Source organism: Ambystoma mexicanum, chromosome 9 (assembly GCF_040938575.1).
Source record: "Ambystoma mexicanum isolate Mex_15411 chromosome 9, UKY_AmexF1_1, whole genome shotgun sequence".
In the NCBI taxonomy this organism is placed as follows: Eukaryota; Metazoa; Chordata; class Amphibia; order Caudata; family Ambystomatidae; genus Ambystoma; species Ambystoma mexicanum.
The window spans coordinates 909813704-909835466 of record NC_090931.1 but is presented as its reverse complement, the minus strand read 5'-3'; the positions used below and the strand labels follow the sequence as shown (position 1 = coordinate 909835466).

The window sequence follows — 21763 nt, the reverse complement described above, 5'->3', positions numbered from 1 at the left end:
CGGACGTGGTGATGGACAGATAGACCGAGGTGGCTGACAGTTCAAAAGGTGTGAAGAGGTGAGTGGCAAAAGGCGGATGAAGCCAAGTTGCGATGGGCAAGCCAGAAAATACATTTGAAGGAAAGAAGAGGAACCAATGGTGAGTGGATAGATATCCACCATGTAGGCGGTGCGGCGAGGTGGGATATGAGTGGAGCAGATAGTGCTTGTGGCAAAGTTCAGTATTTTGCCACAGAAAGCCAAGGAGTACCGAGGGTGGCCTAGGAGGTGACTTGAGCAGTACTGAAGGCGACTAAGGACTACTGTGGAAATTAGAGATTTTGTGGAGACGTAGGTGAGGAGGTGGGGGATTTCGTGTATATTAGGATATTTGATCCACGTGGCAGTGCCTGTGGGGGTGATGAAGTGATGAATCTTCAGATATCTGTCCATATGAGGCCACTTTCTCTTTAGGCCTCCCTCTTTTTGCCACTGGGCACATTGGAACATAGATCCCCTCCACAAGAGGTGACTGAAAGCCTGTCTCCTTCTGCTTTACTCTATGCTCTCTTATGCCACTATCCTTCGCTCCTCCTGCTCTGTCAAACGTTGAAGTCCGTTTGCGTCATTGAACCCCGCTGCAACGTATTCTTGTGTTTTACAAATGTGCCAGCTCCTCATGTGGGGTTTCATTCTCCCCACACAGATGACTGGAGGTGATGCCCGTGCATTTGGTGATACAGCCTTCTCGGTCTTCCAGAGGTCTAAGGTCAGCCTCTCTGGACCCAGGAGCCATCTGCGCTGCTGGGTGCAAGTGTAAGAAGTGCGCTCACAATGATCCCCCGAAGCATGGGAAGGACTTCCTGTGATTTGTCAGTGTGCCAGTGGTTGCATTTCTACCCCCATTGTCTTTAAAGACTGCACCACTCCACTGCCTCTTGGTCTTCTTGGTACCTGCTGTATGCAACCACTGGCAAGCTATATGGCCATCACCACACTGATTTTGCTACGAAGAACCGTCCTCACAGACGGTGGGTGTATCAGCTCTCCCTTGGTTACCACTTCTTACCAGATGCTCAGAAGAGCCACCTGCACCCTATGAATGCCACCCCCACACCATGGAAATGTCCGGAGGTGTAGGTCTACAGCAAACCTTAGGGTAGGTGCAAAGTGGCTCTGGTAACACAGCACTGGAACAGAGGTTGCTGCCCTTAGACAGTGTGATGAGGCAGAGGTGGGCTAGCACACCACGATCAAGGGTATGTGTGTCCACCTAATAACCCACACAAATTATGTGAAAGAGCGCAATTAATATTGATGAGCCCACTGCTCTACATGGAGTGCATCAATATTCATAACTGCCCTTTATGTGAGCTGGCACATAGGCTAAAGGCCTCCGGGTGACCTTTCTTCTTCCTATTATTTATTTTATTTAAATGTACTATCTTCAGAATTTCAGCCTGTAGTTGCGAATTCGTGTTCAAAATGCCCGCAACTTTTGTAGACTTTTTGCTATAACCTTAAACCAAATGGCATGTTAGTGTATGAGCCGGAGGCGCACTTACTGTACACTGAGTAGATATTACCTCAACATGCAATCCAATGTATTTCAAGGAGGGTGCGATGGGATCCTCTGGCACAGGCATACACACACCCTGCAGCACCCAAGGCTCTTGCCCTCATTTGGGGATTGGAAGATGTTGGTCAGAACAGCTGGCACTGGAGTCCCCTATGTTGGTGCAATTATATGTGTTTGTGTTGCTGGAGTGCTCTTGTTATGCGCTTGTTCTACGTTTGTCTGAAGCCATTGACATAAGAAAAGCACCTATATGCCTCTGGGCTTGGTGCGCTATACAAATGACAAATAAATAAATAAATAAATAAATAACATGGCAACCTCTTTTCTCCACAGGTGCTTCCTTCCTTCTCCCGTGTCTGGATTTAACAGTTGCTGGTCAGCACGCCCTCATTGCTATCCTTTCTCAAGAATGGAGCCAAAGGTTTCAGAAGGTGGTCTGAATGTGACCCTAACCATTCGCTTGCTCATGCATGGAAAGGTAAGTGGGGGTGGGTTGGGGATGTAATGGCAGCCTAAGGACTTTCAGGCAAATCATCATTCCGAGAAGCTCGATGAACTGCTGGGTGACATTGAAATCTTTCAGGAGGAAAACCCTCCCGAGCTAGACAGTTATTCCATAAGAGGCATACCTCAACGGTGGACCAATTCCCAAAGAGTCATCCCCCGAGATGGAGCACCAATCCATAAGAGATGCTCCTACAGTGGTGTACCCCATTAAAGGAGACATGCTCCTGAGGTGGCATACCTCACTGTGAACGACATCTTCCAGAACTGAAGTCGAGCATCATCTTGAGGTGGTATACCTTACTGTGAACACCACCTTCCCAAACTGGAGTCGGGGCATCCTCTTGAGGTGGTATACCTCACTGTGAACACCACCTTCCAACACTGGAATCGGGGCATCCTCATGAGGTGGCATACCTCACTATGAAAGATACCTCCCAGAACTGGAGTCTTGCATCCAAAGACATATCCACAGAACTGGAGTCCTGGATTCTAAGAGACACAGAAACACTCCCAAAACTAGAGCCCTGGCTCTTAAGAGATATCCTTCCATTGCAATACAATACCCTAAGAGACATGTCAAGGCAGTAATGCTGTACTACAAAAGGTATTTTCTGAGCTGAAAGACTGTACTCTAAGACACCCCCTATAGACGAAGAAGCAAATCATAAGTCACCCCCACAAAAACACGAGTACATAGCCCCTATCAAATTCTCAGCCCTCCTCAAAGATGCAATATCTAAGCTTAAAAGACATCCCAAAGAGCTGGAATATTTTACAGTGGCAATTACAACCACAGTTAGAATATAAAATATACCTGCAAAAGCTGGATTACCAAATCAAATTATATGTGTCTTCCTGATTTCAAATAAGCCACTGTAAAATGTATCCTTAAGGGTCTGATGCCATAATAACTAGAGACGTGGATCTCGGCTGGCAGTCCCTATGATTGGGTGGAAGTAATTCCGCCTGGAAAAAGATAATTCCCCTACTGATATCCGAGATCAATACTAGTGGTCACTACTATTGATTCCGATGGACTCTGATTGCTGTTTTTGGAGATGCTAATTTGGGTGGCAAAGTCGGTCCGACCCATGCTTCTTTGTGCGGATCAAAATACCGATCACGCGGGGAGTCATGCAGATTCTTTCCGCCTCACTCAGAATAAGGCCTACAGATGAAACATCCCAAGCTAAGAGAATTCTCCCAGTCGACGTTGCTTGTGTGACATTACACCCATTGGGGTGAACAACAACAATGACAAATTCAAGTATCCTAAAAAAACCCAGAAACAACTGTCTCTTCCAGCGCCCAACATTGCCATGGCGCGTGCCCGACAGGTGTGGTTGTGGAGAAGATCTCTTTATTTGCAGAATGCAATTGTTGCAAAAAAGCATGGACTCAGGAGTTGGGAGTGGGGAGCAGGTCTTAAATATTGTGACACTGAAACTATAGCGACAGAGAACTGAATAGGTCTTGAGGTTGAAATCTCCTGTAGTCTTCAGGGGCAAAAGCACAGATGCTGGATCAGACCTGGAGCTACGGAATATGTTTTCAGTGCTATTTACTTTGATATCAGCTCAATGTCATGTGGGGGAAGGCAGTTCCTAGAATTGTTCTGATTTGGTTTAGGGGTGTGTGTGATGGTGGGTGACGGGGCATTAGGGGACGGGAAATAAAAAGGTCTGTATTCTTGACTTAACTCTGATGTGTCGTTCTTTCTCAACAGGAAGTTGGGAGCATCATTGGAAAGGTGAGTAATTGTAATTGTGGTTGTTTAGTTATACAGCGCTTATACACAGGTGGGGTGCTTCAAAGCTCTTTAAGGCGGGAATGGAACAAGGGAATACAGTAGTCATTCTTAGGCCTTGAAGTTTCTGAATGATCTGAACAGAGAACTAGCATACTAGGCCTGACAGCACTTCTCCTAGTGCAAGTGCATGAAGTGTTACAGTCGCGACCAAGGTAGGGAGGCGGAAACGCGGGAGTGAGGGGGTTGGACTTGTGGTGTGGGATACAGCGTAGTGGCATGCAGACAAAGGTTTCGGCCTCCTGCTTCACCGGAGCTCTGATACCAGCCCCATTATTAACGAAAGCCCCTAATGAATCTGAGACAGAAAATGAAGGTTAACACCAAGTATGTAGACTGGTCAATGTGTGTTGTTGGCAGGGTATCAGGGGCCAGGCAACGTGTCAATAGACAATACGGTATTACAAGAAATAGGCGTCCATTTCATTTTGATCTCAAATTGCCTGGAAGGGACCACGTAAATCCAAAAGCTCCCCTCGGTACAATTTCCAACTTTTCCACCACGTGTGGCAAAGTTAAGAGCAAAATACAGGTGGAATTGTTTTTGCGCTTCACTTTTCTGCTATTTTCGTTGAAAAGTGTAAATGCCTGTCACAACTAACATGTGCGGGAGGCATTTATAATGGATTCTCACACGCCCCATGACCTTCAGCATGTGGGTCTGAAAACGCATCTCCAACACGCGTGTCTTCGAGCTCAAATATGACTAACATGGGAAAGCTGCCACTGCATTTGTGTTGATGGGCTGAATCCTTGGCACACTCCCAGAAAATACCCTTGGACTGACTCCCTCATGGGCGGAGCATACTAAATCTGCAGGAGTATTTCCAATACTTGCTCATACTGGAGCATCATGAAGCAAATGGCCTGTCTCATGAGAGTAATTTTAGTGGGGGGGCAAGGGTGTTTGTCCCCCTCCACCTTTGTGGCACACCATTTTGTCCCGCTCATTTGGCAGGGTCTCCTTTCATTTAGATGGCATGTCCCCCTCCAACATTTTCAGCAAAGTTACTCCGCTGCCTGTCTCCTATCGTATCTGGCTTTCCACAAGTTGTGATTTGCAGGTCTTGTGTGCCACACCTTTTGTTTAATACTTTCATGGCTATCGAGAAGCATCAACAGACCACCCTACGGATGAAAAATGATCAATTCCTAGACCTTATGATGTGTTCCCACAATGTAAACTATTCTCAAATTGGGATAAAACAGGACTGTGGGAAAACTGGTGTCAGCCCCTGACTTACTGTCATCTGGTTAATGAGTTCAAGAGGGGCTGAGAGCAAGAACACAGCCTTTTGCTGTGGTTTGCCTGATTGAAGGACTCCTTGGGCCTCATTACACGGATGGCGGTGGACCAAGGTGCTATTAGCACTTTGGTCCATGCCGGTAAAATACCGGCACCGCCTTGGTGGAAAGGGGAATTACCGCCCTATTCCAAGGTTGGTGGGGCGGTAATTCCCCCTTCTCCCGTTGCCCTTCCCCATTCCCATTTTTGCCCCATAGGGCTCTATGGGAATGGGGAAGGTGCTAATTACGGCACCGCAAATTGCGGTACCGTAATTAGCTCCCTGGTCCCTTTGCGGGTTGGTTTTTAACGCCTGCAAAAAGCAGGCGTTAAATTCCCCAACCCGCAAAGGGACCCCGTAGTAAGGCGGTAATGATTTACCGGTACCGGTAAAATACCTGTACCGATAAACCCTTACCGCCATCCGTGCAATGAGGCCCATCATACCTCTTAAAGGATAACCTCTAACAACCTTACACATGCCTACTGCTGTGACCTCTCAATGACACATCCCCTACAGTTCTATTTCATATGTAGCTTCATGTCGGAATCTTCACACTCCGAAGTGCTGTGATATTAGGTCTTATACTTTCCACGTTTTTGGTACCCAATGTATCGACCTCGGAAGGAAGAAAGGTTGAGCCTGTCCAGGAACATACGGGACTTGAAAATACCCAGGTAGCTCTGTGTGTGTGTTATGTTAAAAGGCTTTAATACTGTGCCAAATCATCACTGTAGTAGTATCAAAGCACCTTGCTCCTCCGGAAGTTGCCATCTTGTGACCCCACCTGGGGTGGGGGGCATCTAGACCTTGATCCGCAAAGGAAAAAGAAACATGTAGAATGCAAGAAGATGGGCAAGCGGGCATAAGAGCAACAGCCTGGGGGGTTCTAGAAGGGGAAAAGTCAAGATTGTGATATCTTTGGTGTGTGTGGATCTGTTGAAGTGGGCCTTAAGTCTTGATTGAAGAAATGAGGTGTAGTCGAAGTGTGTTTTGAAATATTCAACTATGTGAAGCATCTTCAAAGGATAAATGGGTTGATCATAACATTTAGTGAGTGGTTGTGTGATAGGATCAGGAAGTGGTTGAGCCACTCAATTAGATTGTGTTGGCTTTCTACCAGGAATATCTTTAGATTGTTCCCAGGGATACGCTTTGAGAAGTAATATGGGAGGCTTCCAGGCTTGGACATCTCGAATAGACTGTGTGAATGGTGAATGTAGTTTTACAAATGAAAGGGTAGCACGGGATGCTTTAGGTGCGTTAGCTAAGCAGACTTGTTTCCGAAAGTATTAAAGCCTGGCACACCGAGGTATGAGATTCTCTCGTAATCAGAGCCACAAGCTTAACCTTGTCCCCCTAAATTCTTGTAACATCTAACACCAGCTGCAAAACTGTTGTCCACTCCAAGCCTCTTTCCATTCTTTGTCTTGCGCTCTGCATCTAGGCAGGATAGGCCCATATTGAGTCCAAAGGCAATGCAACAAATCCTTTTATTGGTCCTTATGAACTGTCCCTAACTTCCACTATGCCCGCAAGTCTCAAGCCAAACTGATGCCACTCAACCACCCCTAACCTTACACACCCTTATAGCCCACAGACCCTCAAACCTCAGTTCTTCTGGCCCCATAATGCTCATTCCTCCAGCGCAACACAACAATGGAGGTGTTCATCAGCAAGATCTCCCTCCAGCACTCCCATCTTGTCAATAAGTCCAACATGGCATTGATGAAGCCCCAGGCTCTGAGGGCACCCATCCTACTCAGCTAACTCTCCCTCTCCCATGCATAAGGTAATCACCTTCAAGCAAGGCAGAACGCCCAGTCCTCTTTCTTCTGATTCCTGCCCCTTTAAGTTCAAACCCCCTTTTCCTGGAAGTTCCTTACACTCCCCACTCCTATTTTATCTCTGACAAAAATCCAAGCCCCCCATTGTTCACTGAATGGTGCCTTCAATGTCCTCATTCAACTCCTTGTAATCAATCTGCGGCTGCATAGAGAAGTTCTCTCTTTCCCTCACCCTGCTCTCACTTTCTCTACCTCCGTGTCCTCTCCTACACTTACCACTTTCCGCCCAGCCATTGATTGCCAAACAGGTTGCTGCATGCAAGCAAGGCAGAGAAATAGTTGATAGATACCTCTGGTATGATTCACTCTGTACAGGGGAAATCCTATATCCTGAAAGGTAGAACTGAGTCCTCCAATTCCCAACCAACTCTGTACACTATGAAAGGCAGCCCAGTCCCAAACCATTTCCATTCCCTGCATTTGGCCTGCTGGATACATAGAGATGCAACCCCCATGTCCCCTGGGTCAAACACCATGGTACTCTGATCCCATCCCAGATAGCTCCCTGGTCTCCACTGCTATACTCTCTGAGAGAGTTACGCAGCTCTCAAGCCCCCCCCATATTCCCCACAGGCCCCACAGGCTCTCATAGCTCAGAGTCATTGCATCCATCCTCATAGAGACCACCATCGCCTGTCAACCCCTGCTTCTGTGCACTCCGGGTGTCCCCAAAGCCCAATGTGGAACAAAATCTTGAGAATCAATCCTCTAAACTATCTCCTCACCCATCTGCTTTACACCCATAAGTCTCCATATACAATTCTGGTTAAGCCCGGCATGCAATATCCTTGATAGTAAAAGCCAGAGCCTTTCCCAAATCGATTATCTGAGTTATCACCATACCACCCCTTTACTCAATAGCACCATTGCTCCCAGTGAGGGCCATGTGATGTGATGTGAGGTTTTCCCGCTGCGTGTCCAACCCAGAGGAAATTGTATAAAGGGACACATTTCTCAAAGGGTCCATACCATTTTGTCCTCTACGGTAAGTGGTTTGAAATAAATTCAACGTGGAAGGAAGGAGTACCCCCTAAATCACCTTCACCAGTTTCGCATCCTTCGAGCTCTGGGCACCATCTGCCGCCTGCCCCAAGAACCGGACAAACACCTGTTCCCCATCCCCCTGCCAAGACAACATGTACGGCTAATGCAAACCCAAAGCCCAGGTGCAGCCCATCCCGACCCCGGTCTCCAAAATGACCACCACGGTCTACCGGAAGTGGCTTGGCCGAAAGCCTTGAGAACAGAAACAAACAGGCCTAACCGTGACCGAGCATCGGTTGAACTGCTCAATTCTAAGACCATCCGTCACTTCTACTGCAACATCCACCTCCTGCACTCCAGCCGCTCGACCTGCCCGAACATGGAGACAGATTAGAGTACACTGCTTTATTTCACACCCCCTCCTCAGGTATCAGCAGACGCCAACATGAGGGTCCTCAAAAACAGTCCACCCTAGCATAGAGGCAATAACATAATTACGAAGTTATCTAAATCGGTGTCAGCATCACCACCATCAGCAATCCCACAAGTTGGGACCGACAAGGCAGGCAGGCACACCCACCCCTTCATAACAAAAAGCCCCATTGAACATGTTCCCTCAAGACAGGCCCTGCAGAGCCCTCTCCAGACCAGATTGGACCGAGGTCCCCCAACCAAGACTGAAGCGCGGCGGGGAAAGCACAGAGTACAAGGATAGAATTCAACAGTGCAATGAAGGGCAAAGGAGTGATGAACTAATATTCCCTAGCCATGCGGCAGACCCGTGACAAAGTGAGGTTCCTGCCTCTGTTGCTAAAGACCTAAGTGGGCGGCTGCCCGGTTTCTCTGTCTAGACTTGGTACCTATGGGTAATATCTCATCTGCTAATTGATTACATATTGTTCCAAGCTGAGCTGGGGGTGATGTCTGTTTTAGTTAAAAGCACACTGGGCCAGTCAATGTGCATGGAAAAATGCAAGCACAACCTTTATGTATAGCCCAGTGATGGAAGGGGCATCAAAACCCCTAAATTCCCCAACTCTCCCTATCTCTCTCCCCTCTCCCCACTGACCTTTATTTCCATGCATCTAAACCACCTACACGCAAGACTTAAAATCTCTAAATCTCTGCCTGTCCGGAATGAATGTGCCGGTAATTCCATTTACCAGTACATTTCTGGACCAGCATAGTATAAGTTGGCCGGTGGGGTAGCCTGATTTACCTTCAGCAAAGAGCTGGAGATAAATCAGGCAAGAGAGTAGTCCCTTCTCCCCTTCCATGGCGGTCATTTTTTTGTTTACCTCTTTTTCATTTACTTTAATGGCCGCCATGGAAAGGGAGAAAGGAATACCCGTAGCCCCTTCTCCCTTTCCATGGCAGCCATTTTCTTTGCTTAATATGGCCGCCGCAGAACAGGAAAACAGACTACGTTTCCCAGTCCGCAGCATCCATTTTTTAATAATTTTTCTTTTGGGCTGCGAAACGAAATGCGTCTCACAACCGAAAAAAAAACATCATTAGTACCCCGGTCTGACGAGCAGGGGTACTAATGGCAATAAATCCCTTGCATGAGAGCCATTACCGCATTTGGTAATGCCATGCCCCCGGGTGCTTCGTTAACTATTGGCACTGAGGGCCTTACCATAGGCGGTAATGGCCTGCCGGCTCGGGGCTCATCGCCTTAATAGGGATTTATTACATATACACCAAGACTTAGAAGTAAATCAAGTAAGTACTATTCACAGTAAATCACAGTCACAGTAAGTCAAAAGAGAAGAAACAATTACAATATTCACAGTAGGCAATACTTGTTAGAGTAGACCAAGCTAACACAGCAAATACAGTGAAACACCTGAACCAGGGAGGCAAACTTGGTTAGATAGTACTTTTAGCTTAGCCTAACTTAGGCAGTCCAACCCTATCTTGTGTAAGTCACAAAGTTAGAAGGGACGCTGAGGCACCAGTGGCCAAGGGCTGCTAAAGAGTACAATCTTCCAGAATGCAGGGCCCAGCATGCACCTTTCAAGTTTGCAGGTACGTTTTCACAAATGCAAGGGAATTTGGGATTTCCCACACAGTAGTGCCCCAAGATCCAAAGTTCTAAGGAAGAATAGGGCCCAAAGGTTTGTCCACTTCAAATGGACTCTAAGCAGGCCCTTGAGGGGTGCAAGGATCAATTGAATGCAGCCCCCAGGAGACAAAATAACAATGCAGCAAGCATCAGGTAAGTACCTTGGAGCAGGACAGTACCTTTTTTAATGAAGAACACAATGCCACAGGACGGTCCCCAAGGTACAGCGACAGCAGAACCCAGTCGGGTTTCTTGGCCTTGGCGGCTGAAGAAGGAACTTTGGAGGGATCAGATGGTTACACTCTTGCAGTGGCATGCCAAGCAGTGGATATTCATGGCACTTGCTCATTAGAGCTCTTCACAGGTTTTGGAACAGTGACGTTTGTTGTCCTGCAGACTTCTCTCCGGTTCTTGGTTCTTCACTTGACTGAAGAAACGTACAAGCAGAAAGAGTCACTGCAGGCTCATAAGGATGCCCACAAGGTTTCAGCAGAAACCGCACTCCACAAGATGATGCACTGCAAAATGGCACAGGTCCCAGGGTATTAGGAGTTTGCACGCCCGGGAGGTTGCAGCTCTTTGAGGAACAGCGCCGAATGCAGGTGGTCTTGAGGCTTGTTAGGCCCACCAGTGCAGGGAAGGAAGTCATCTCCAGGAGATTGTCCCTGTCGCTTGGAATTTGGGGTTCGCCCGGCAGCAGTCACTTAACGGTTCTGGCGGTGGCTGAAAGTTTCTGGGGACGTCCTTCTGCAAATTCCTCTTTGGATCTTCAGTCCAGTGGTCGACTATGAGTTCATGTTCAAGGACCCTTCCGCCTTTTATGCAGGAAAACTGGCTGAGGCTAACAATCACCAGACATGCATCCATTCAAACTCGGGGGTGGCTGTCTAATGGGGACAGCCAGCCTTCCAAACTGGTTTCTGGCAGGCATGCTGCGGGACAAAGACCAGGGGAGTTTCTTTCACCTCCCACACTTCTTGTCCTTTTAAGCATTCAGAAAGTCTTGGCGGACTTTCCAAGGCAAGCCTGTCAAAGACAAAGGACCCATCAAGACCTCCCCCACTCAGGTAGGTTGAAGAAGGCTCTAGAAAGAACAACTCTATTCTCAAGACAGTGGAGAACCACAGTTTGGGGATTAATAAACCTCTTACTCCGTGGAGTAAAATCTAATATCTACAAAAAGAAGTTTAACGTTTTTTCCTAAAAAAGGAAAGATATGCCACCACTTACACGGGTACCCTGTCTCAAAAATATGTTTTTAGACAAAATTAACCGTAAATACAAATTTTATTAATCATACAAAATTCATTTTGAGATAAAAAATTCATCATAAAAATAATCATGTCACATAAAACAAACAATTTCTAAAACCACACAAGTAATTCAGCTTCAATCGAATCAGATCTCAAAATTGATCTTTTGGTAGACTCGTATGACCCAATCACACTGAGTCCCCTTACTTCAAAGATAAACTTTTGAACTAATTCAGTTCTTAGTTTCCCAAAAACCCAACTTGTACAAGTTTCTGTCCCTCTATCACAAACATGTGGGACATTCTTCAGGGGTGTGTGTCTTGTGTAGATCTTATTCAAGATGAAACCACATTTCCAAAGTTCTATCTTCTTGTTAAAAGTCTGTAAACCCTGTTAATACAAAAAATGGGGCACTGTATCACTCTCACTTTTCACATAGTTATGCTAACTTTATAACCCTTATCCCCATAAGGGTGAAGAGAATGTAATTAATAACATACCTTCCTAACTCGGGGGTTCTCTATCCCAGAGTCTTCTTCTCAACCTCAATTGGTTCAATTTAGACAAATATCCCGTTGATTGAGGACTTCATGCCTGTATTCCTATATCTTCTGTCCTAGTGCACAAAATATACCCGTGTTAAACTCTTATTACCCATACCTTTGAGCTCATCAGCCCTTATTTATTGCAAGGAGGCATCTTACCATATAGTTTTAGTTATGCCACCCGGGATCACTCCATCAACGCTGAAACGTTTCACTTGGTTCAAAAAGCTTCATCTACCCTTCCAGCTATGTATACCTGAAAGACATCAACACCGAAGCACACAGAACTTCAGTTTAATTCCCACATAATACAGATCTCCTACATATCTTGTATAGGTAAACCATCCATTACTTACTGATGACTCCCACTGGGGCTGGATGTCTTCAATAAAATCCTGTTTGCCCTCTCCAGTGTGCTGTCACCAGCGCTTTACACACTCTTTCCCTTGGTACAAAAGCGCAGGCTTGGTAATCTCCTAATATCCTGCTCTTAATTTAGCATCGACTTGTTCAAAAAACAACAACCGGCAAACAACTCCGGGAGCAATATAGGTCTCGCGCATGTCACCGCGGGCAACGTAATGACGTCATCACGTCCCTCGCGGGTCGGTGAACGCGCGTCGCGTAGCGATGACGTCACCACGCCCCGCGAAATACGTGCGTGTGCCTGCAGCTGGGAAATGAAGTCCCCGGTCGCCTATTTATCTACCATGCTACTGCATATCTGGCCGCCACATATCCCCATGTCTGCAATTTCATCTTGAACAAAAACCCCACAATAAATGTGAGCCGCAGGTAACCATTTCTATTCCCAATACATTTCAATTCGAAAAAGCATAGACTCGCTTCGAAACATTGTGGCACAATCCTCCATATGTTCTGAGAAAAGGTAGATTTTCTACATGTATTACATACTTTCTGTACCTATTTCTCATATATCATAATCTCCAATATGTGCATATATTCGGCGATCCACATGATCTCACAATTACATCAATCGAGATTCAAAGTTCAAAAAACCCAAAGGAAAGAAAGGAAGACCGAGTCATAGACAGCTGTCTAAGTATTATGCCACTCCACGCCTTCATTTAAACCATGGAGATGGCTTCTAGATGAGAAAATAAGTTTTTGTTCCAACTGTAATAACTTTCCATTGATCAGTGATTGTGACTCCCGTTTAACTTGTTTCAGAATCACCCATTCGAATTCGTTACTAGTATGTTTCTTTTCAATAAAATGTTTTACCATTGGTGCTTGTTCAACTCTATTCCTAATGCAGCTTCTATGCTCGATCATCCTTGTTTTACATTTTCTATTTGTCTTTCCAATGTACATAAGTTGACATGGACATTTAATTAAATAAATGACATTGCTTGTTTCACAATTTGTGTGTTCTGTCATTTGCCATATTTTCCCTAAACCTAAATCAACTGATGTAGTCTTCCTTGTTTGCTGGCACATGGTACAATTACCACACGGATAATGACCCTGGACTGGCGAAAGGCCCCACAAATTTGTCTGTTGACCTCCTCTCTTCTTAGTCTTAACATCATTCCTCATAACTAGCTCACGCACAGTAGTGCTTTTCTTAAAAGCTATAATGGGACTTCTCATTTCTTTAGTCATAATTTTCTTCCAATTCCTCTGAATAATGCCCTTGATTTTGTATGAAAGGTTACTAAATGTATTCACAAATACTAGCGGGGTCTCTCTAATTTCCGCATCTCTACGTATTTGTTGGTCCAAAAGGGCTTCTCGGTTGTTATTAAAAGCTCTCTTAGCCGCCTTCTTGACCAAAGAAGAAGGATATCCTCTGTCTACCAATTTGTCAATAAGCACATTAGCCCCATCTTCATACGAGGCATTAGTACTGCTGTTCTTCTTCAGCCGCAAAAATTGCCCAAAGGGTAAATTGTTCTTGACGTGTTGCGCATGGTGGCTATTGTAATGTAGTAGTGCATTCCTATCTGTTTCCTTAGTAAAAGGTTTAATCAGTAATACACCTTGTTCATGATAAATACAAATGTCTAAATAATGTATTAGTTCATTGCTAATGTTACTGGTGAATTTGAGATATCTATTCTGTAAGTTCAACCATAATACAAAATTTCTAGACTCTTCTTCACTCCCCTTCCAGATGACGAAAACGTCATCTATATACCGAAGCCAACATAATATGTTCTCTTGGAAAGGGTTTCGGTCGGTGTACACCACCGTTTCTTCGAACATATTTACATACAAATTGGCCACATTGGGTGCCATTGCCGCCCCCATGGCCGTCCCTTCAATTTGTTTATAAAACTGGCCCATAAACTGAAAAAAGTTGTTCGTAAGGGCCATTTCTGTGCACCATTTTATAAAGAAATTCGAGACTGGAGAGTGATCTTGTCTATTCAGCAAAGTCTCTTCCACTACCTCTAATGTTGCCAATTGAGGTATATTCGTGTGTAAGGCTTGTATGTCTAGACACATTAACAGATTCGTCCTTGGATCAAAGGTATTTCCCTCAATTCTATTGATGGCATCTGTTGTGTCTTTAACATAACTTTTCATACTGGGGATAAATGGTCTTAAATAGAAATCCACAAATTTCGAAATCGGCTCCAAAAGGGAATTGACACCCGAGACAATGGGTCTACCCGGGGGTTTCTCCAAACTTTTGTGAATTTTGGGAAGGGTATAAAATATGGGAATTCTCCCATTTTCTCTGATTAAATACTCCCCCTCCTGTTTGCTAATCATCTCCTGTTCCACCGCTTTTGTGACTTTCTCTTTTATTTTTTTAATGAGATCATTGCTTGGGTCTCTATCTAGTTTTTCGTAGTGTGCTGTATTAGAGAGGAGGTTTAGGCACTCCTCAACATAGTCGCTTTTGTTCATAATCACTATAGCCCCACCTTTATCGGCCTGGCGTATAACAATTTGCTCGTTTGTCCCCAAATGTATTTACGGTTAATTTTGTCTAAAAACATATTTTTGAGACAGGGTACCCGTGTAAGTGGTGGCATATCTTTCCTTTTTTAGGAAAAAACGTTAAACTTCTTTTTCTAGAAAGAACAAGCCATCAAGAACACTGCTTAAAATAGTAAAGCCACTATTCTAGGCAAATGTTGACCCTTATGTCCCTTTCTGCAGCTGCGAAGGCAGCTTGCGACAAAGTCCACAGAAAGCCATGTAAAAGGTACACTGCCAGAAGCCTGTCAGATGAACTTGGAACAGTAACTAAAAGTTACTGGAAAAGTGAGAAAAGGGAGAAATTGTGTCTCATTATAAATTTGGTGGTATCTGGGTGGTAAATCCCCCCAGATACCACCAGTCTGGATTACCATTACAGGCACTCAGTCTGGTGGAATAACCGCCAGATTCTGAGTGCTGGGAATAGTGGTCAATCCCCATACCTTTGGAGTCCGATAGGACTCCATGGGGTGATTTGCCGGTATTACCCGCTATTTTTGCTGGTAAAGCACTTGAATTACCCACAACTCTTAGCTGGAGGTAAATCAGGTGCCCCACCAGCAAACTCATAGTTGGCCAGTGTGGTAATATGATGGTATGTGATAATACCAGCAGGTTAATACCGCACCAGCCAACTTATAATGAGGCCCATTGTTTCCTCCCAGCACTCCACTTAAGGTTGGTTGTGCTGATCTCGTAATGTAAATTACAGGTGGGACAAAAAGGGTTCACCACTCTGGTAACAGGAGTTCCCACAGGTAAAAATAAAAAAAGGGAAGCTCAAGGAGCTCTCTGCAACACTGCACAGTAAGCGCTAGGTGCTGCAAAAGTAAAAGGCAGAATCCAGAAAAGAAGGAGGAAAGCATAACTCCATTACACAGTACCAAAAAGAGGGAAATACATGTTCCCAATGGTTAGAGTAAAAGAATGAGTGAGTGTGTAAAAGGGTTCCCACTCACTCAGCACAATCAGTCCAAAAATCCAAAAGTCCTGCAACAAAAGTGCTGGGGAACTCACAAAGTGTGGAGAATTTCACTAAAAAAAAGGACAAACTACCTAACAGCATGAATGCATGCACTGTTTGCAAAGAAAGCACAGAAAAAGGCACTCAGAAACTCGTCCAAGTGCAGTTGTCACACAGGCTCAAGCACTGCTGTCCAGCATGGTCCGTCCAACCCCCCTGCTTGCAACTGAAGGTTCTATCAGATCTCATGTTGTTCGACAGTGCTGGTTGAGCATCACAATTCTGTTCAGGGGCCCTCTATGTCTCTCACTTTTTAATGGAATATCATATTGGCTTTTGAAAGGCCCTGATGCTCCTTATCCGGATGAAGTTTGTGTTTGGCAGTTATGGGCTCTGGTTCTATAAAGGATGTGTCCTGTAAGTCAGTAAACCCTAGTGCCTTTATAGCTGTATGTCTACATTGGTGGTGTTCTGTATATGGCTGGATGTTGTATTGTCATGTTCTAGTTCCATATAGGCTGTTTTTTAACATGGCTGTGGGTTGTATATGCTGGGTAGGAATTACACTCTTGATTTCTCTGACTTGTGGTCTTCTTTCTGTGCATTGATGAGAAATGTGGATTTAAACCATAGGCCTAGTTCAATACGACCTGTGTTCTTGACATGTCGGAAAGTTGTGATCAGAAGATATTGGTTCTGAGTCTCTTTGGGTTGTGTAGTAGACATTCCTATGCCAGATGTTATAACCATATGGTATGGGAAGAACACACCTAACTCATGTTTGTTTCTAATTTTAGAAAGGAGAGACTGTCAAGAAGATGCGCGAGGAGGTGAGAAACCCTCAACCTGATGGTGGATCGCGGGCGAGCCTTATCTACAGCTCCTTTGCTGCAAATGTTTCATGATTTCTCAAGGGATGTAAAGCCTGAGCATAGGGTGTTTGTAGGGGGTGGAAAGGCCTCCTAGAAAGATCTTTGGAGCATTTAGTCCATTAGTGTGTTCCATGAATACGATTTGTGATGCGTTATGTTTGAGTAAGCCCCCTATACTGTGGTAAAGTTCTACCCGTGTGGGCAGACTAATTGCTAAAGGAACACGTTTGCAGTGGCGTTGTACTGAACGATGGTAAGCATCCTGTGAGATGTTTCCTTGTGGTGGAGCTGGGGCTCTTAATTAATTCAAGAGTAGGTGGAAAGTCCAAGAGTAATTTTTACGTATGCATTCTACAATGCAATTCTAACACTTCTCTCGCTGGCATTTTTCACCAGTAGGGGCACTGTTGAGTTAGGCATGGCTGATAAATCATGGATTCTGAAGCCTGGGAATAGAGCCTTGACTACAGCATTAAAACTTTGACTCTTCAAAATGTACTGCACAGAGGAATCGCTGTTAACCAACTAAACTCACTAATATTTACTGGTCACATTTTATAGGCGATGGGCGATACCAGCACAGCAGATATGGAAATACTATAACAGGGAGAGAAGAAAGCAAAGATTAGAATAGTATTATGCCCCATTGTTAAGGCGAAGATTAATATCAGAGGGGGAATGTAGACTGATCCAGAAGAAACGGGAAATGGTTTTATGTTAGGTTGTCGTACAAGGAAGATCGAAATCACATATCAGTATTGAGGTTCTTTGGATGCTAATGTTTCTACAATCCCTTACAGAGCGGAGCACGCATCAACATCTCGGAGGGGAATTGCCCAGAACGCATCGTCACCATCACAGGCCCCACAGATGCCATCTTCAAAGCCTTTGCCATGATTGCGTACAGGTTTGAAGAGGTGAGAAGATCACTTTATACTGTAAAACACCTACCTTTGCATCAGATGAAGAGAGACAGAAAGAGAGAGAGAGAGCGAGAGACAGAGAGAGACGTTTCTGCAGGTAGAACCAAGAATAGTTTGGGGATTTAGATTAGAAAAAGTCTTGCGGGACAGCCACGTAACCGTCTGAGCTCCCAATCAAAACAACGCAATTTACACTGCCACGTAACTAATATGATGAGACCATCTTGCATTCCTCCATCGTGGGCTGTGCTCGATTGATAAGTTGATTATGCAGTGACATATGTTACCAGAAGGTATTATGAGTTTGTGGGGATAAGTCCACCCTGTTTAAGTAGAGGTTTAAAAAGGTTGAGAAAATGTAGAGCTAAGAAGGGTAGAGGTTAGGTGAACAAATATGTGTTCAAGAAAACATTTGCATGACCGTTTATTTTCGAGTTCTGAAACCATGCAACTTGATAAACACTTGAGACACACTGGCAGGTACTGGGTGCATGACATGACGTAGGAGTTGAGTCTGTAGAGGCATTTTCCAGGTATTATGCAGATGAAGCAGCACTTGATTCTTGATGGTACTTCTAGGAGCTAGGTAAATAGTGATTCAAAGGACTTGTGTTCTAAGCTGTACTTAAGGTACCAGGCCTTTGGATCACCGTTCAAACTGTCTCTTGAAGTCAGCTGCAGAGTACAGAGGAATGCAGGCGGTGATTGAAACGTGCTCCTTTGGACTGTTTTTGCAGTCCCTGAATTTGGATCAATCTGGTTTAGCACAACTGTGTAATTGTGTCTGTGTTCTTGCTGTTCTTGTACGCAGGACATCATCAACTCAATGAGCAACAGCACCGCCACTAGTAAACCACCAGTCACACTGAGGTTGGTGGTGCCCGCCAGCCAGTGCGGGTCACTGATTGGCAAAGGGGGCTCCAAGATCAAAGAGATCCGGGAGGTAAGTAAGGCTGTTCCACACTTTTGATGTTAAATCAATGAGCAAAGAAATGGATCTACTGAGAAAATCATTTTTGCCAAGTTAGTCATTGCATTGAAAGATTGATCCAGCTTACAAGGGATGGGTGAATGACTCTTCCTGCCTCTTAACAACCCTGAATGGAAAAGCAGGGCTTCACTTGAGCAAATAATGCAGCAGTCCATGTGACGCAATGCACGCACTCTGTTCTCTGCTCTTGTGTTGGAGAAACAGAGGAAGAAGCATGACCCCAGAGAGGAAATTGGCATGGCTGCACTTGTAAAGGATTCCATACAGTTATCCAGATGATCCTCTATCTGTGCATTCTAGCACAGGCATGTACTGATGCGATGGCAATACAACCGTGGATGGTGTATTCACCTTTGTGTAGCCATGTGGTTGTCTTTGAAAGATTGCATGGTTTCTCGGAGTGCAAATCTTCTGTGTGTGACTTGTCACTGCTTTATATCACCAACACACTCTGCTCGTGTGTAACATGCTTTACTTCTCATTGGTCTACAAACAAGTGCCTTTTCTTTCTTATTCTAAAGATATCAGCAAAGCACAATTGTTTATTTAATCCTCCAAGGCCCCTATAATTATTATTATTATTATGGTGTTTATTCAGCGTGGAACCAGCTTCGAGAAGCAACAGAGCACTTTACAGAGATATATTCCATTACAGATAAACAACGGAGCACTGTACAGAGGTATACACTGCTACAAATATACAATGGAGCACTTTACAGAGGTATATACCATTACAGATGCACAGTGGAGCACTTTACAGAGGTATAAACCATTACAGATGCTCAACGGAGCACTTTACAGAGGTATACACTGCTATAAGTACACAACGGAGCACTTTACAGAGGTATATACCATTACAGATGCACAATGGAGCACTTTACAGAGGTATACACCACTACAACTACACAACGGAGCACTTTACAGAGGTATAAACCATTACAGATGCTCAACGGAGCACTTTACAGAGGTATATACCATTACAGATGCACAACGGAGCACTTTACAGAGATATACACTGCTACAAATACACAACGGAGCACTTTACAGAGGTATATACCATTACAGATACATAACGGAGCGCTTTAAAGAGGTATACACCACTACAGATGCACAACGGAGCGCTTTACAGAGGTGTACAACATAACAGATGCATAATGGAGCGCTTTTCAGCGGTAACAGAACAGATATACAGCAGGGGGTAGGGTACAGAGGGGCACAGAAGAGCGGTACCGCTGTATGTACTGTCCCTGCTAGCACGAATTCCTAGGACAGGCCTAGGACAGGCACCATTGCAACAGGAAAAGGAGATAGATTTATTTCATGAGAGCATGCTCACACCACAAGGCCTTTTAGCTAATTAAAAGACACAATTCAATTGAATGAATACTTACATTGCAGTAGAAAACAAAATGATGCGAGTCAAACAAAAATCTCCAGAGTTTTACTAGCATACTTTTATGACACACAACAAAACAAAATGCACAGGGTTTTGCGGGCCCCTGCATGTGGTCATTGTTTGACAAGAGAAGGCTGTTCTTGTCTGTGACGGAGCTTCTGAGGTACTACAAAAAATCAAAACCATTTTTGTATGTCAAACAGACATTATCGAAATAAACTACGCAGTTTAAAAAGAGAGGGGTTTTCCTTTATGATTCAGTTTGCTCTCTTGGAAGAATAGATTTCAAACTAGGGTGTGTTTGGGCTTCACAGCCAGGTGCAGTCAGTGCATTGCAAAGCACTAGCGCATTCACACTTACTAAAACTAAGCAGCTATGTCACGGTCACTGCATTACATTCAGTACATGACAATGAGTTCAAATAGATTTATACTGTTTAAGATTACCAGATGACGGTATCAGCAGCAGGGTTTCATTTCTCCACTTATTGCATTCTCGGACCAGTAGTCTTGGTGTGGCGTGATTATATCGAAGGAAAAAAAACGAATGAAATAATACCGAAAAATACCAAAAAATAAATATATGGGGGTTGGGGTTAAGGGGTTATAAAGGGTGGGGGTGGTTCGGGGTGGGGTTAAAAATGTGGGGAAACAGAGGGTTTTGGGGGCGAGCCCCCTCTAATTTAAAACAAAAAAATATATATTTTTTTCAGTTTTATTTCATTCACTCTTTTTTGATTTGTTGTAATCACATGTAACTGTAGTCTTGAGTTGCTTCAATTATACAAAATACACTACAGTAAAACTAAAGGTAAAGCAAAGTCCAGGACAAAGCCCAGGACAAACAGGAGTAGGGTGCTGGCAGTTATGTTCTGGTAACTGTCAAACATTTTAAATAATATAACCATCATGACGAGTTCCGAGAGGCATACTAGGTGGTAACAGCCGCGGTCCGAGTTAATTAACGAGGGCCCTGAGATGTTGCCACCCAGTACGGCCTGAGGAACCCGTCCTTATGGCTACACCCCGGGTTGGTAATAGACATCTATTTCTTTAAAACAACAGGCCGCGGGGAGCGCACGATCCATTGTTTCAACGAAATACTAACCTAACATGGCCACTAGAGAAATGGACGCGAGGCTCTGATGGGAGCCACTCTTCCATTTCCATGGCAGCCCGGCGGACATGAGGGGAGTGACATCAAGGCAACACACCCCCTCCAGCTCTTCAGCTGAGTGGGAGGTGAAGAGGGGTGAGGAAACAGAAGCGGGGACGGAGAGGGCAGGGAGGGGAAATAGTGGGGCAGGAACAAGTAGCTGTCAGCCTGCTTGGAATGCCGGCTTATATCGTGAGGTTCAGCCCATGTTCCGATCAACCTGAGTGCCTGTGGCGCCTGCCCAGGGTGCTAATAAATGTTAGTATTATCCAACAAAATATTTATTCATTTTATAAGATTCGTAAAGATGAAAGGAAGTCAGCCCTGCCAGAGTCAAAACATATGCATCCATTCTCTTCTGTTGTACAACAGTAACATATATGCAAAGCAACTGCTGAATTTGACAATTCCAAAGCTTTCTAAAGGCTGTAATGCAGGAGACCACTATCCACATTTCTCACCTAACATCACTACGTCATGCACACTCTTGTTTCTTAAACATTTGCTAATCCAGACAGCTCTCAAATCACTAGCATAGCCGAGTCCCCTGCAGCCCCAGAGTTGTTTGGTTGTGTTCCGGTCAGGATTGATAGGCCCTGGCTCTACACCCACAAATAGGGGTGCCCCCTAGTCCAGTAGGTTGACAAACTG

The 21763-nt window shown here is 44.7% G+C and overlaps 1 protein-coding gene across 15 annotated transcripts in view; it reads left to right on the top strand.

Annotated features, from left to right (window-relative positions):
- PCBP3 (poly(rC) binding protein 3) overlaps positions 1-21763 on the top strand; it is a 307825-nt gene that overhangs the window by 171065 nt on the left and 114997 nt on the right. For all 15 annotated transcript variants that reach the window (XR_011274715.1, XR_011274714.1, XM_069616057.1 and 12 more), the window contains 5 exons: positions 1892-2036; positions 3792-3815; positions 16572-16604; positions 17447-17563; positions 18381-18512. Coding sequence is in view for 13 of the 15 variants with exons in the window: in XM_069616057.1 (XP_069472158.1) it covers positions 1892-2036; positions 3792-3815; positions 16572-16604; positions 17447-17563; positions 18381-18512 (451 nt within the window). In the remaining 2 variants the exon portion in view is untranslated. The remainder of the gene's footprint in view (positions 1-1891; positions 2037-3791; positions 3816-16571; positions 16605-17446; positions 17564-18380; positions 18513-21763) is intronic.